Genomic DNA, 16,804 nt, shown 5'->3' with positions numbered 1-16,804 from the left:
CGCGAGTATCTTTCGTCTCTTCCTGGGAATCCAATGCATATGATTCAAGAAATAAGAGTTCCACATCTTACTAAGTTACTATTGTTAAATTCTTTTGTAACCAATTCATACGTAATTAATAATATAAGAAATATTGATACCGAGAGAGGAATATTTCAGTTGGTATCGACGTTCATATTTTTAAATTTGGTCTTAGTAAGATGGTAAAAAGTTTTGAGTGTGGCTACGTATTTAAGAAGTCCTTCCTACAGATTAAGAAGCTGAAAATATTTGAGATCGACACGACGAGACGCTGTATGTGTTTATCCACGAAATAACACGCACATGAAATTGACTAAGTTTACACAAGGAAGATGGGGTCAAAATTTAGGCAGTGGCCTACGGTTGCGGACAACCCAGTTATCATTCCATATTTTAAGGGCATTACGGATTTACAGTTCACGAGGCACAACTTATTGTCTCTGCGTCTGCTCTTTATAAATAATCAACAAAATCCAGAGGTTAAAATTTACAGCCTTTCCTCGATCCCCTTACTTTGGGTTCATATTTTCCGTCCGCCTGCTGATCTCCCCATTGCATGTAAATATATAACGCATATAGTTTCTTCATTATCATTAGGATTCATTTGGTACTAATAAATATATATTTACCTTTGGGGAGTCAAAATGGCGCCGGCTATCGCAGTTGGAGGTGGAGATATGCCTGTGTTTGAAGGCAGAATCACAGTCTATGTGGTTGCCTGCGTCATTATTGCGGCTTTTGGAGGATTAATGTTCGGTTATGACATCGGCATTTCAGGTTTCAACTTCTTCAATCCATGCTTTTCAATTTAAAAAAAAGCAAAATGCTACGTACTTAGATAGTTAAGTTTCTGAAGAAGGTGTGGATCTTCTTGTATGTAGTAAACTGATAACTAACAGGGGTCAAAGTACAAAAATGTAGAGTCTAAAGGAAAATTCTGTAAAGCAAAAATGAATGTTGCAGTCACGGACAAAATTCCGAGGAAGTGATTTGAATTGTGTGTTAATTTGTATTGCGCAGGTGGGGTCACAGCCATGGACGATTTCTTGGAAAGATTTTTTCCGCGAGTATATGAAAAGAAAAAGCACGCACACGAAGATAATTATTGCAAGTATGATAACCAGTTTCTGCAACTGTTCACTTCTTGCTTGTACCTAGCGGCTCTCATCGCTAGCTTCGTAGCCTCCCGAGTCTGCTCTAAGCAAGGCCGCAGGCCCACCATGCAGATAGCTTCGTTTTTCTTCTTGGTCGGCGTCGTTTTAACCTCCGCGGCCTTCCACATTTCTATGTTGATTTTGGGTAGACTCGCCCTCGGAATCGGTGTCGGATTTGCCAATCAAGTAAGAATATTAATATACGATTACAAAAGTCCCTTTTAGCGCAGATATTTATCAACTACACTTTCTATAGAATTAGTAGTTTAGTACTATGAGGGTAAATATCTCCATTCGAGAATTTATTATAGAATTAGAAAGTCAATGTAACATAAAGTAGTATAACGATATCAGTAATTTTAATTTTAATTTTTTTTCATCAGGCAGTCCCTCTTTTCCTCTCCGAGTTAGCTCCAGCAAAGATTCGTGGTGCACTCAACATTAGCTTCCAACTATTTATCACCATCGGAATATTCATAGCGAACATGGTTAACTACGCAATGTCAAATGTTCACCCGTACGGATGGAGATTATCGCTGGCAATCGCGGGAGTGCCGGCTCTGTTCTTATGCGTCGGTTCTATGTCTATTTGTGAAACTCCCACTAGCCTCATCGAGCGCGGCAGGCTCGAGGAAGGAAGGGTGGTCCTCCAGAGGATCCGCGGCGTCGCAAATGTGGACAACGAGTTCGATTCAATCGTGCACGCGTGCGAGATGGCCAATCAAGTCACAAAGCCGTTCAGCAAGCTCATGAAACGATCGAGTCGCCCCCCGCTGGTTATAGCAATACTGCTGCAGGTGTTCCAGCAGTTCACTGGAATCAACGCCATTATGTTCTACGCACCCGTCCTCTTCCAGACCGTTGGATTCGGAAGCGAGGCGTCTCTGCTCTCTGCCGTCATCACAGGACTCGTCAACGTGTTCAGTACGTTGGTCTCGGTTTACGCGGTGGATAAAGCCGGAAGGAGAGCACTGCTTCTCGAAGCCGTGGTGCAGATGTTCATCACACAGAGCATAATTGGCATCATTCTAGCAATATGGTTGAAGCCAACCGGTTCTTTGAACAAAGTGGAGGCAATAATTGTGGTGGTACTGGTGTGCGTGTTCGTGATGGGCTTTGCGTGGTCGTGGGGGCCGCTCGGATGGCTCATTCCCAGCGAGACATTTCCTTTGGAGACTAGGACGGCCGGTTTTGCGTTTGCCGTCAGCACGAACATGCTGTTCACGTTTTTGGTGGCGCAGGCGTTCTTGTCGATGCTGTGCAATATGAAGGCCGGGATATTCTTCTTCTTCGCGGCGTGGATTGTGGTCATGGGGTTGTTTGCCATGTTCCTTCTGCCGGAGACCAAGGGGGTGCCGGTGGACGCCGTGACGGAGAGAGTGTGGAAGCAGCATTGGTTCTGGAAGAGATTCATGGATGAAGAAGATGTTAAGCCTGCAGCCAAGGCACCCAGTGGCATCCACCCGCACTTGACATGATATCAAATTTCTTTCAATGGTTCTCAACTTTCTATTTACCCACTTTTTCATTGTTTTTTGTACTTTTCTTGTTTCGTTTCTTCATCACCATGCATGTTCGAAATGAATAGACGAAAAAGTGGGACTTTTTTAACACTATTGGATTGGTATATACTGTGAACACATTGATCATTACATATTCTTTACACTCCCAAGCGTGCTGAGAGAAAATTGATTAGTCTCTATGTATACATATGATTCATAATCTAATATTAACTAAGGAAATCAAATTATCGAATTTGAAGAACATTTTACATAATTATTATGAATTCATTTAACAAACTTTGGATACTATAAAATCTTGTACAACTTCTAACCTTACAAACAAATTGATGCGACAGTGTTGTGTCGTTGTTCATAACTTCTTCAGTTCTACAACACGACTGTTCTATTGCTTTGGTCACATCTCCACAGCTCATTTCCCTCAGAGCATGTGTCGACTTCCTATCAAAAATTTTTCTTGCCGTAATCTCCAAACAATTAGACCATGCTTAATTATATTGGTAAGTGCAAGGGCAGGGCATCTTCTTCTTCTTCTTTTTTTTTTTTTTGTCTGAACCACGAGGTGGTCCTGAGTGAGCCCCAACTGTGAAAGGCACATTTAAGCCCGTACCACAACCCAGACTAATCCCCGCTTGCACCAGGTCTGCCCGTAAGGGGTAAAGTGCTGGCCAAAATGGTGACTCCATACGAGAGCGAAGGTTGAACCCCTGACCTCTCTTAAGGAGTGAGAGTACCGAACCACTCACACCAACCAACTTTGGTGTAAAGGACATCCTCTTTGTTATTTACTCCTCTCTTTTTTTTTTTTTCCTACTAAAAGGGAAAATTCTGTCCTTAAATGGCAACGATTCTGGCAATTTCCAAATGTAGCCGTTTAAATTCCTTTAAAAATCATACATATATACAGAGAGAGAGAGAGAGAGAGAGAGAGAGAGAGAGATGAATTCCAAGGTACCAATGTTAAATGTGATTCTTATCTTCTGATCCAGCCAACGTGTCATCCCAAGTAAGAAATTAAAATCCCATAATATCCCATATTTATGAGAATCGTTAAGTTTAATTTCCAGAATAAAGTAGCAATAAATTCAATGACGAATTTTACGCTAAGGAAGTGAACTTATTACACTTTCTCTTGTTCAATATCTACTTTTTTTTCTCTTTTTGCTCTTGGAAAGAGAATTTGTCATATTATCATATAGAATTTGATCACTTGGGTTTATAGATAAATATTCACAAATTAAGAAGACTCGCAAAGATGGTTGAATCTGAGGATTTCAAATCGAAAATCACTGTTTATGTGGTGGTGTGTTGGATTCTTGCAGCCTTTGGCGGCCTTATGTTTGGTTATGACATTGGAATTTCAGGTACTTTTCTTTTTCTTTTTTTTTTAAACCACACGTATCACTTAAAATATTTTCATTTTTATAACAATTTTAATTTTCCTTGAAGATCATGGTTATATATGTACTAATATAACAAGATTGCTATGATAGCAATTGGATCTTAGACAGCAAATAACAGAATTAAAATGGACGGTCGTCACTGTTACTTATTTATTTTTTGGTCCATAATAATCGGAGGATGAATATTGGCAATTTTCAGAAAAATGGAAATAGTTAATTGAACATTATAGACCTTTTTGGATGTAAATCGCAATTAATTTGTACCACTGAATTTTGGATTGAAGCTCGTTACAAGATTTGAATTAATATTATATATGAAACGAATATATATTTGAATCTTAGTGTAAAATTGATAATTGCATGCAAATCTAAAAGATACCAGTGGTAGAGTCTTTCTCCTCATGTAATCAACTTTTTATACCAATAAACGTGTAGATCAGTTGGCATGAGACTATTCTAACTTAATTAAGATTCGAATCTGAATTAGTTAGGACTTATGCTACAATAACTAAATACAATAACTAAAATGGACGATCGTCAGTATTATTTATTTATTTTTTAGTCCATAATAATCGGAAGATGAATGTTGGCTATTTTCAGAAAAATGTAAATAGTTAACTAAACATTATAAACCTTTTTGGATGTAAATCGCAATTAATATGTTCCACTGAATTTTAAAATTGAAGCTTGTTACAAGATTTGAATTAATATTACACATGTATGTATGTATGTATGTGTGTGTGTGTATTAGTCTAAAATTGAGAATTGATATCCAATTTCATCAGAATCCAAAATATACTACTTGTGGAGTCATTCTCCTCGTGTAATCAACTTTTTATTTTCTGACTTAGTAACTTTCCGTGCAAAAGATTATAAAGCTAAATTTCGCAAATATGTCTCTTAGCTAACTGCCTTTTCCGTTTATCCTTTTGACAACAGTCTGTTAGTAGATAATGAAAATGGATGTTGAATGTATAGGTGGAGTGACGGCCATGGACGATTTCTTGATCAAATTCTTTCCCGAGGTGTATAAGAGAAAGCTGCACGCTAGGGAAGACAATTATTGTAAATATGACAATCAAATTCTTCAGCTATTCACATCTTCACTGTACTTAGCTGCTTTATTTGCAAGCTTTGTTGCATCCAAGGTCTGCACCAAATTTGGCAGAAAACCCACAATTCTTGTAGCGTCTTCCTTCTTTCTAGCTGGAGCAGGCATAAGCTCTGGTGCTCTAAACATCTGGATGCTGATTATTGGAAGGATTCTTCTTGGCATTGGAGTTGGATTTGGCAATGAGGTAAGCCTACATTATCACAATTATTTGTTACTTGTCTAGAAAGTAAACTATTTTTTCTTGTTTGTTATGTTTGTATATATAAGATTTATGGTCTATTTGAGTTAGAAGAGTTGTGGCCTTTCTTCCAACGTAGTGAAATTGAATCACTCTAACTGCTATCGAGCTTTCAAAATCGGATGCATTTACAATGTTCCATTGGGTGGTACAACACCTTTCACTCTCTATTGAAAACCTTTATTTTTCTGTATACACCCACAACATCTTCGTTGTTGACACTCGACAACCAAAGTTCTATAATATGTTGTACCAGTAGTTGATTATGAAGGGAACCTCAGGAATCAGCAATAACCTGAGATTTTCCAACAGACTGGGATGGGTAGCCCGATATTAGACAATAGTAATTCTCTACTAATTAGAGAAAATCTTAGGTGTTTTAAGTGTATACACTTTTATCTGTTTGATTCTTGCCGCGTGATCCTCGGAGCCAAAAATGATAAATAAATAATTGCAAAATAAATTCCAATGAATGAGAGAATATACACCAACAGAACCGAGATGCTCCGGTAATTAACATGAGATATCAGAAGGGATGCATTTCCAAGTGAAAATTGTTTCTTGAATAATCTTTGCAGGCTGTTCCTCTATTCTTGTCAGAGATAGCCCCGGTGCAGCACCGTGGAGCTGTGAACATTCTCTTTCAACTCTTTGTAACAATAGGAATATTTTTGGCAAATTTGGTGAATTATGGAACCGCAAAGTTGCATCCACATGGATGGAGAGTATCATTAGCACTAGCAGGGGTGCCGGCCATTTTCTTATTTATAGGTTCTATAGTCATCACTGAGACACCAACTAGCCTAATTGAGCGTGGGAATGAAGTAGCTGGGCATAAAGCTCTCAAAAAAATCAGGGGCGTTGAAGATGTTAATGCCGAATATGAACAAATTAAATTGGCAAGCGATATTGCACGGCAAGTGAAGCATCCTTTCAAAGAACTCATGAAGCGATCAAGCATGCCACCACTAATAATTGGCGTCCTGCTGCAAGTATTTCAGCAGTTTACAGGAATTAATGCCATAATGTTTTATGCCCCCGTCCTGTTTCAAACTGTTGGATTCAAGAATGATGCTTCGTTGCTGTCTTCTGTTATCACCGGAACCGTTAATGTTCTTAGCACTTTGGTCTCAATCTATGCTGTTGATAAAGTCGGTAGAAGGAAACTGCTTCTCCAAGCCTGTGTCCAAATGTTCATTAGCCAAGTATGATTCAATTCTCAGTTTAATCATTAATGTGCTCATGCATTTAAGATACTCATTTCATTTTCCCCTTCAATGGGTAATGCAGAGTACAATTGGAGGTATGTTGCTGGTTCACTTGAAGGCTACATCAAATACACTTACAACAACACAAGCAGGTTTCGTGGTGTTTCTTGTGTGCTTGTTTGTCATGGCTTTCGCGTGGTCGTGGGGTCCTCTCGGCTGGTTAATTCCTAGCGAAACATTCCCTCTGGAAACAAGAACTGCAGGCTTTGCATTCGCCGTTAGCTCTAACATGTTCTTCACTTTCCTTATAGCTCAAGCTTTCTTGTCAATGATGTGCCATATGCGTGGCTACATATTCTTCTTCTTCGCCGGTTGGATTTTAGTCATGGGGTTGTTTGCACTTTTTCTGTTGCCGGAGACAAAGGGTGTGCCGATTGATGTAATGGTGGAAAGAGTGTGGAAGAAACACCCTGTCTGGAAAAGATTCATGGATGATTGATGATGGGAATGACAGGTCAAGGCCAACCGTTTAGTCTATTTGGAGATAAATATAATTTCATATTCTTGTTTTATTACCAATTTGTTTTCTCCTTAGGATGCTGCTTTCTTTGATCTTTCTCTGTCTATTGATTCGGAGGATTTGCAGGTTTAGAAGATAATTCTAAAAATAAACCTGTTATTATGACCCGTACTCTGGTTTGAAAGAAAAACAAAAATATTTGGGCTTTGGCCTTTTGTTTTCATCATGATTCTTATTGTTGAGTTTTCAAGCAGTATTACAGATTTCTCTATTGCTAGAATTTAGACATCAAAGTTTCCAAGACTATAATTCTCCAAATTGTTTACAGAAAAAAAAAAAAAAAGGGAAGCTTGAAAACAGATATACATATATATATATATATAGGCTCTTATCGTGGTTCGTCTTCAACATACATCCCAAAGACACCTCCAACTAAGCACCTTAATCTCTTAAGCAGCATTGGAGACGAAAAATGCGACAGCTAACATACCTAAGACGACCTTACCGAGGAGACACTCGAAGGGTCTCAATGACCCAGCCTCGCTGGAAGAAGGTCCAGCAGCTTTGGTTGCAGGAACCGAAGGAGGAGGGGCCAATACTGTTGCAGAGGGAGTTGGAGCCGTTTCATCCGTAGTAGTGGGAGTGCGAAGCACGTTAATGTCAACCTTCTGTCCAGATTGGCAGTGTCCCGGGACGCCACAGAAAAAGAAGTGATGCCCTTTTGCTGTGATGGTGATGGAGTCATTGCCCGTCGTGAAGGTTGCCAAAGGAGCTGAGGTATTGCATGCTCTGTACATAGCGTGTGTCACACGCATCACATTGTGAAATTGAGGATTGTACTCAAAATCTGGCACAACATCAACAGGAGCACCATTTAATTCGTAATTAGATTTGTAACAGGAGAATTAAGATAAATGACTTTTGGCTAAAGTATACATAACATTATAATTACAAGACCTTCCAGGCTAAACTAGTAGGTACCCCATAGTCCTCTCTAATCAAGTAATGTCGGATCTGAATTAATTACCACAATGGCTGTGACCATTATGGTCAATGAGTGGATGGTCACAAAGGGCATAATGGATTAAATGATTGCAAGGTTGCCCAACACGCATACACTTTGTAGATGAATGGAAAGAGCCAAAAGATAAATCAAAGGTACTAACTTGTCTCTGACTCTGATTCCATGAAAAATTTCTTTGATATACATGATGACGAATTTTGAAACTGCACTCCCATGTACATACCACAACCCAAAAAAATTGGCTTTCGTTTTGCAATGATGACAAAAATTAACTAGTGCCCTAAGCAATTATTCATGGGGTGGCGGGTGACCCAAACTATGAATTGACAGACATGCCCAAATTGAAAGCATGCAAGACCATTCATCATACAATCGAATGCGATTAAGACGTATGCAAACTCAAGCATGAAAACACCAAAACAAAGATCCGTTTTCTTGGAAAAATTATAGGTTCTTGCACATCATGCCTTGTGTTAATAATGGACATGAAAGTGAAGCCCCACCACGGAATAAAACAAGATTGTGAATGAAACATGGCAATGGACTAACAACAGTAGGTGATGGCTTTTCTGTACCTAGTGAAAGCTATTCCTATCAAATATGATCATCATTGAAGCGTGATAAATTAAATTGGGTGGGAGACATGTTTACGTGGGCTCGCGTTTACATGTTTATGTCACACGGAATTATGAGACCACCAACAAACAGACATAGGTAGCTGTCACTGATGGCAGTTAAAGCGCTTGATGTTTGCCACGTGTACACAAAAGAGTTCCACGAGTCATTCATGCCGGACTCAGTTGCAAAGTGGGTTATTACCGTTATGATGATGAATAAAGCTACAGCATGTGCAAGCACCTAGGATGGGACTTGGGGGAGTTCCGTAAAGCCATAGCAAACAAACAAAAAAACCAACACAGGGCTGCAGCTGTTCATCTTATCTTTTGGATTGCATTAATTATGTGATCTGCTTGAATCTGGGAATTGTTATTTTTCACCACTGAATTTGCTTAATCTACTATGACCGAGAAACTGCTGGACTAAAAAAACTTAAAGCTGGAAAGTAAGGCCGTAATGGCTCTTAACACATTTTTACTAAAAATCAAGCAGCCAAGAAACTAGAGCTGGTAAGAACTGGTCTGATAATGAACAATTAAAAGATGGCAAGCAAAATGAGCTTACGGATAATATCACCAACTTGGAAGGTTTTGGTAGCAGCCCACTGCTTGTAATCAATATTCCCAATCGTGGTCCAACCAGCGGAGTCCCCAACTTTGTACACGGCAGCATAGGAAACCGGCACCGCGAAGAGAGTGGCCATTACAAGCAGAGCCACGGCTATTTTTAACAAGGCCATGGCTGCAGAGAGCTAGGTAGCTAGGAAGAGACTGAAATGTGGGTGGCTGATGAAGCTTCTGAGAGTTGCAGGAGATTTGTCTGTGGATTGCTTATAAATATTTTTTTCGGAGCTGAAATGGTACGTGGGTTTGGTCGTTGGGACATCATAAATTGACTGTGACTTTGGTCCCCCTGTTCTTTTATTTAAATAAAGAGTTATGGACTCTGAATTTTTGGTTCCTCCTATACTTTATGACACATCATAATAATGAATACTCCTTTTTATCAAAACATGAAATAATTATCCCAACTGCAGTCTGGTGTAAAAGTTTTGATTTAGATTTAGAGCCATACCGTTCTACGTTGGAGATTTTTATAAATTGAGAAAGTCTCCGTTGATTCAAGAATTTCATACCATTTGCCTGAAATATTAATTAGAAACGATGTATAATTCTTGACTGAACTGTGTGATCTCAATAGATTGCAAGATTGAGATCGAAGTGAAAATGATTGTGATTTTCTAATCTAGACACATTAAAATATTTTCAATATGTTAGTTACAAATACTACTGCTACTAGCTGTTGGCCGCATGATGATCCGATATTAATATATTGGTTGGAACCCTTGAAAGGAAAGGAAAGAATGTAAATATTTTGGCTAGTGTTGCCGGTGGAGATAATTTTATTGATTTCTTTTTTAAAAATATTGGTGAGTGCCATGATGGTGATATCGGCAGCCATTATCATGTCATTCTTATTATTGGAGCCATATTGCTTTATACATGGAAGGTGTTATCTGCCTTGCTTTCTACACTTTTCCTACAGCAAGGTGTATGTATACATTCTATCAAATTAAAAAAACTGTAGTCTTGTTTATTTATTTATTTTCTAATGAAATCTTTAATTTAGTTAGCCAACACTTCTTGTACAATCTTTCCTTTGACATATCAAAGACGAGTTGTCAGATTCGTGGATATAGTGTCACGTTGGGTTGGTGAAAAAGGTACATCGGCGGGTTTGAGCGTAGAGGGATAACCGAGACTTAGAAGAAGCTCTATGCTCAAGTCTGTTCACATATAGCTTCATAAGCACAATCGATAACCTTAGCGATACATTAAAAGGTATATGTCTATGTATGTTTATGGTGCCTTTAGTATTAAAGCAAGGCAACAGAAAACTACAGTACTAAAACAACTGTAAGCTATAATATTAAAATGTTTGTAAATATTAATTTATATGACTTGAAAACTAAGTTAATTTGATTTCATATTTATATGATAAAAAGCTTACAATATATTTACTATTTTTCAAAAATTATTCTTAATTAAAAAATCATATTTACTATACATTATTAATTTTTATTTTATAATTATAATATTTTTTCCTCCACAATTCTTATTTAAAAGTTACAGTAATTTAATACTAAACAAAGTGTTAATTTCTCAAACACCAATTTAATAGTGTTTTCTCTTGATTCTAATAATATACGATAAATTCATATGAGTAAAAAAGTAAAATGATTTATCATCAGCGTATTGGGAGTACTGAAATATCTATTAAGTTATTGGATCAAATTAGCAATAAGTTATTGGAATCCAACATGCTCCAAAGGTTCTGTACCAAAAAAGTTATATTGCTCCGAAAAGTTTGCACTTACAGATATCATTATCAAACCGAATGATTTCTCTTTTGAAACATCCCTTGTTGCACATAGCAGGCCAGCGCTCCAGATCGAACACTCTCTCAAAGGATTGTACGCTAATTTCTTCATGACACAGAGACCGCCACCAATATATTTCTTACCTAACGTATACGTATTAATTCTATTATAGCAACATCATTATTTAAAGCCTTCTTAAATTTACAACTGGGAAACGGGGTCAAACCCATTGCGATGCCCATTTTTCTTCGGTTCATCATCATCAAAACCATCGTCAACCATAAAATTCTTCCACAACCAATGCTGCTTCCACACTCTCTCAGTCATCTCTTCAATCGGCACATTCTTTGTCTCGGGGAGCAAGAAAAACACAAAGCATGACATGATCAAAACCCAACCGGAGAAGAACAAGAAGATGCCGAACTTGAAATGGCAGAGCATTGAAAGGAATGCCTGAGCTATCACAAAAGTGAACAGCAAGTTCACACAAACAGTAACACTCTGTCCAGCTGATCGCGTCTCTAACGGGAATGTTTCGCTGGGAATCAGCCATCCGAGAGGTCCCCAAGACCAAGCAAAGGCAGAGATGAAAGTGCAAATCATAATAACCACTAGGACGGCAAAGCCAGTGTGTAAATCTTCCGAGTGATCCTTAACCTTAATTCCAAGTATGATTGCTATCACAGTCTGAGACAAGAACATTTGAATTCCAGCTTCGAGTAATAGCATCCGACGTCCCACTTTGTCCACCGAGTAGATTGATACTAGTGTTGAGAGGACGTTAACTGCCCCTGTAATCACAGTTGAGTAAAGAGAAGCACTGCCGCCAAATCCCAACGTTTTAAACAGGACTGGGGCATAAAACATGATCGCATTGATTCCTGTACACTGCTGGAAGATCTGTTACACATACAAACAACAAGCATAAAATGTCAGTGAAATGCTGATGTGTTTGTAGTGAACAAATGGATTTAGTTTGGAACAATACTAACCTGCAAGGCAACAGCAATGACAAGCTGGGGCCGGTTCCTACGCTTGAGCAGATTTCTGAAAGGGTGCTTTACTTCTTTGGCTATACGACTAGCCTCAACAAGCTCCAAGAACTCAGGTTCAATCTTGTCAGTGCCCCTAATCTTTCTGAGCACGGCCTTCCCTTCTTCGAAACGACCGCGTTCAATAAGACTATTAGGAGTGTCTGTCACCAGGAGGGATCCCACGGTCAGGAGAGCGGCAGGAATGCCAGCCAAGCCCAGTGATATTCTCCAACCCCATTGGCTTTTTATGCTGTTGTTGCAAAAATAATGACGTTACACATTTGTCAGTCACATTTTAGCATATACAAGTTCATCAATTTTAGAATCAAGCCAACATTAATTGATTCACAGGCTCAACATCTTCTTAACTATCTGCTAAGATTCTAGGTTTGTCATTGTAAGTTTCAACTCTAGTATTAGACTTTTCCGGTTTAGATTCTGCTAATATAGCATTACCTACTTGTACAGTTAATAGTCACTTAAGGTTAAACTTATTAGGACTGGAGTAGATGTGGCTCATTAAATTCCTAAACTACCCAGCTGAAGTGGCACAAAGAACTATGATAATCTTGTAGATTAAAACCATTTGAATGGAGCAACTTAAAAAGATAAATAAATAAAAATTCAAACCGAGTACCAGTGGCATAATAATCAGAGGCACAGAAACATAGTTAGTAGTAATTGTTAAATAAGCGATACCCACCCCAGACTCAGCCTCTGCCTTGTGAGTGAGCAAAACTAAACTGAAAGTACTATTATTAAAAAGACCCATCCAGGAATCAAGCATCATCGACCAATTATTTTATTTGTCTTATTGTAGTTGATTATTGACTCTTTAAGCATGGTGCAAGCTAATTGCTTAATTTCCACAGTCAAGCATGGTTTATGGAACGGAATAAGCCACGGAAGCAAAGTCCTCAATGATGAACTAGTAATTTGAATATTAAAATCTGTTGTTTTCCAACAATTGCCCCTTCTTCTCTTTAGTAAGCTCCACCACAGGGCACGCGTACGAATAATAAAAACTAATAAATTAAACCCATGTACTAACGAAATGTCAAATTCAAGGGAGATGTTAACAGATTCCTTTTCGTTTTCTCTCATCATATAGAATAAACAAATATAGAATTGTGGGCAGAGAAAGATGAATAAGTGGAGAACTTACTGCGAGGTCCCATAATTGACCAAGTTGGCGAAAAGAATGCCGATGGTGACGTTAAGCTGAAAGAGTATGTTAAGCCCTCCACGTATCCTTGTTGGAGCAATTTCCGATAGGAACAATGGCACAGCCTGTTTTATATTCAAATTGCAAAGGTCACCAAAATGGGAACAGATAATAAATGTACAATTTCCTAACTAGTAATTGCCTACAGCTTGGCAAATCAGAGCACAATCTGATATAAAATAGAAATAATAAGATGTTTCCTTGTCTTTGCTGTCAATCTACGAACTACCTACAAGTGCATAATATTAAGCGAGAAGGTAGCATTCTGGCCTTAAATTAATTACTATTATTCATGTGGTTGTTGAAATTAAGCAATTGTATAAACATAAATGCCCAATTTCTTACATGGGCCGTTGAATTTTCAGGTCCAAGTAACTACTAGAGGATAAGATAAATGTACAAGGTGTAAAGACTAAAAAGTTGAATCAAGGTCTACATCAATAATCACGTTTTTCAACAAAAAAAAATAAAAACGGAGGACTTTTTACAGGGAAAGTGATTCTGCAAGTGCAAGGAAGATATAAAAAAAGGAGTTCTTTCATTGAACTTTCTTTATTAAACTCCAAGCTGAAAAATCATTATCATAAGATGCTTTATCTTATCAAGCCAATAATAAAAACAAAAGTCTCGATCACCCAAGAGACACCAAAGTTTAATGGTATTTTATGCAAAAAGATATGGAAAAAAATTTTGTGGATGATTGGGGGTTGACTAAGACTTTTGGGTACAAAAAGGCTATGTAATTTTCGTAATCTCTAATTTGGTTCATGAGCTCTCCTCTTGCGTCCAATGGACGGACTCAACTAGCAGTCTAATTTGGGCGACACTTGTCCCCACCGCCCACCGGCCTCACATATTCATGCAGGAAAAAATCGCTGTGAGTCAGGTATTGATAGGTGCCAAAAAGAAATTGGTTTCTTCTCATAAGAGAAATAAATTAAACCAAGATTTGACTAAAAACATGCCATATGTATTAGCATCATTTTAACACAACTTAGGCCTGTAGTGATTCATAAAAATATGAGATGTTCATACACAATGTAGTAGACTTTATCTGATTCCTCATTAATATGATGTTGATAAGGCCACCTTAACTGGAGACAACGTATTACACCCTTGCTTTTGGTCTATCTTTTGCCTTTAATTAACTCCTTACTTGCCGACAATTATGTATAGCTACACATTATACATATCCAAAACCCGAAGCCTATAGAGTGAAACACCCATACCAACCAAATAATGGAATATTAATTAATAATTAGCACGTATATCACAGACTATGGGGATCTGGGATATTGTTGAGATTTATGAGTTGCGGCTTTTAAATTAATCACTGGGTATTAAGTATTAAAGGAATAGACCAAGTTGATAAACAACGATTGCCAAATATTTAATGGCTACCAAGAACAAGTAAATTAAGAGAAACTGACCTGATTAGCGAAACCAACCCCACAACCAAGCAGGATCCTTCCAACGATGAGCATGGCAAGGTTCTGGGCAGCAACATTAAAGGCAACACCAGCAATGAAGAAGATACCAGCAATCAGCATGGTCAGCCTCCTGCCAAGCCTCCTAGTTGTGTATGATGCAAAGAAGGTGGCAGTTAAGCCGGCCAAGTACAAGGATGATGTGAACAATTGTAGCCCTTGATTATCGTACTTGCAGTAATTGCTATCATCCCCTTGCTGTGTCCTCCTATACACTACTGGAAAGAACTTCTTCAAGAAGTGTGGCATCGCCGTCACTCCCCCTGCATCAAATTCAAAATTAATTTTAAATTAGTTCCTGAGATTTAAACTATAAATTCTTTCTATCTGGTTTTTTTTTTTTTTACTTTTTCGTGGCGCAAGTTAGCAAGATCATTGAGACGGTATGGAGAGTTTATTGGCCGTCGCAGTAACGGCATAACGATCGACCAAGCTTCACCGACAAAGCAACCAACAACCGCAACGATAAAGCAACAAACAACCGCAACAAAAACACGAAATTCCACAAATACCCTGTTGCTATGACTTACTACTCCCAATATTTTAGTAATTTCACAGCTGAAAAGTTGAAAGATATCCAGCTTGCTAGGATCTCCACTTTGGCGGGAGAAACTTGCCTTTGCATTATTTTTTTTTTATTTTCCAGATTTACGCTCAACCAAAGGATGAACTTATTGATTTTTTTTTTATATTCAATCAATTTTCAAAAATTCTTCATAAAAAATTTTTAGAGTGTTTGAGTCACCAGAAACCTTATATAAAAGGCCTTTTTTTTAAAGGAAAAGAAAAAAAAAAGTACTTTCAAAAACTACAACCAGATTATGCATCATAACTTGATGATCATTTTCTCTACAATAACATAAATTTTTTATTAAAAAGAAATCTAAATATAAAAAAAAATTTGAAAAAAAAAGATAATAAAAAAATTACCAGAAACGCCAACATCGTAGCCAAACATGAGGCCTCCAGTGGCGGCCATTATGCATGAAACGATAACAATCGGCGTGATCTTGGCCTCAAACTCGACTCCGGCCGGCGGCACGGACGCCGAGAATCCACCACCTGGCATCCTTAATTATCAAAAACCGAAACGATATTCCAATTCTAATTCTCTCGTTAAGCGTAATTACGAAGAAGAACAAGAAGAAGTAGAAGAAGAAGTAGAAGAAGAACAAGAAGAAGATGAAGAGATTATTGTGAGATGAAGTATGTGATAATGAGAGAGTGGTGTGTGTGTGTGTGTGTTATATATAGAGACTTCAGCAATGCAGGAGGTACGAAAATGGGATGATGCAGTTTACAGTGGGGCCCCACCATCAGGATATTTACACGTGGCGGAGTTTTTTAAAAAAATTGTTTTGTATTCTAATGGATATTGTTTGTACGTAACATAAACAGTCATATATTTAAGTGAGAATTTTCAACGTCGGCTGGCTGGCTGGCTGGCTGGCTAGTCAACCAACGGCTCCTATTATTTCCAGCTAGGTGTGAAATCACAAATCTCTTTTTTATTTTTTTTTCTCTTAATTTAATATTTAATTCTGTGTGTTGAAAAAATGTTCAGCAGGTGAAATGAGTAGAATTTGAAAATGCTGGGCTAGCAGTGGTGCGTTGTACACTCGCCTGTGGGTTATAGCTTTTGGTCAAGCAAACAAGTTGAATGTCGATGGGCAAACAATGTGTAATTTGTGGTCTGCTTGATAAAGGCCAGTTGGGGGAGAAAACTTGCACATTTGATCCGATAAAAAAATGTGCGGGTAGCAAGAAAAATCAAAGGTGTTGATGGTGGCCCCTACTCATATTGATTTGATTCTGTTTGATCCATTGGATTTGAAAATGTATGTTTTATTGTCATTAA

General features: G+C 38.0%; 4 protein-coding genes across 4 annotated transcripts; 2 read left to right on the top strand and 2 right to left on the bottom strand.

The window, feature by feature from the left end:
* The first annotated feature begins 272 nt into the window (after positions 1 to 272).
* On the top strand, positions 273 to 2,812 carry LOC102610830 (sugar transport protein 8). The gene is made up of 3 exons (XM_006489521.3): positions 273 to 798; positions 1,042 to 1,361; positions 1,559 to 2,812. The coding sequence occupies exons 1-3, from the start codon at positions 666 to 668 to the stop codon at positions 2,651 to 2,653; spliced, it is 1,548 nt and encodes a 515-aa protein (XP_006489584.1). The 5' UTR covers positions 273 to 665; the 3' UTR covers positions 2,654 to 2,812.
* A 966-nt stretch (positions 2,813 to 3,778) lies between these two features.
* On the top strand, positions 3,779 to 7,549 carry LOC102611138 (sugar transport protein 8). Its single transcript, XM_015533597.3, has 4 exons — positions 3,779 to 4,059; positions 5,077 to 5,396; positions 6,029 to 6,655; positions 6,741 to 7,549. Exons 1-4 carry the CDS (start codon positions 3,951 to 3,953, stop codon positions 7,155 to 7,157), a joined length of 1,473 nt encoding a protein of 490 aa, XP_015389083.3. The 5' UTR covers positions 3,779 to 3,950; the 3' UTR covers positions 7,158 to 7,549.
* On the bottom strand, positions 7,459 to 9,680 carry LOC107178434 (mavicyanin). The gene is made up of 2 exons (XM_015533634.3): positions 9,385 to 9,680; positions 7,459 to 8,025 (listed from the first exon to the last, which is right to left on the bottom strand). The coding sequence occupies exons 1-2, from the start codon at positions 9,557 to 9,559 to the stop codon at positions 7,628 to 7,630; spliced, it is 573 nt and encodes a 190-aa protein (XP_015389120.1). The 5' UTR covers positions 9,560 to 9,680; the 3' UTR covers positions 7,459 to 7,627.
* A 1,472-nt stretch (positions 9,681 to 11,152) lies between these two features.
* Positions 11,153 to 16,168, bottom strand: LOC102620675 (sugar transport protein 13). Its single transcript, XM_006489297.4, has 5 exons — positions 15,877 to 16,168; positions 14,890 to 15,209; positions 13,400 to 13,524; positions 12,193 to 12,484; positions 11,153 to 12,100 (listed from the first exon to the last, which is right to left on the bottom strand). The coding sequence occupies exons 1-5, from the start codon at positions 16,013 to 16,015 to the stop codon at positions 11,402 to 11,404; spliced, it is 1,575 nt and encodes a 524-aa protein (XP_006489360.1). The 5' UTR covers positions 16,016 to 16,168; the 3' UTR covers positions 11,153 to 11,401.
* Positions 16,169 to 16,804: the final 636 nt, after the last annotated feature.

This window comes from Citrus sinensis, chromosome 1 (genome assembly GCF_022201045.2).
Source record: "Citrus sinensis cultivar Valencia sweet orange chromosome 1, DVS_A1.0, whole genome shotgun sequence".
NCBI lineage: Eukaryota > Viridiplantae > Streptophyta > Magnoliopsida > Sapindales > Rutaceae > Citrus > Citrus sinensis.
The sequence above is the reverse complement of the archived record's forward strand: the minus strand, read 5'-3'. Positions and strand labels throughout refer to the sequence as shown.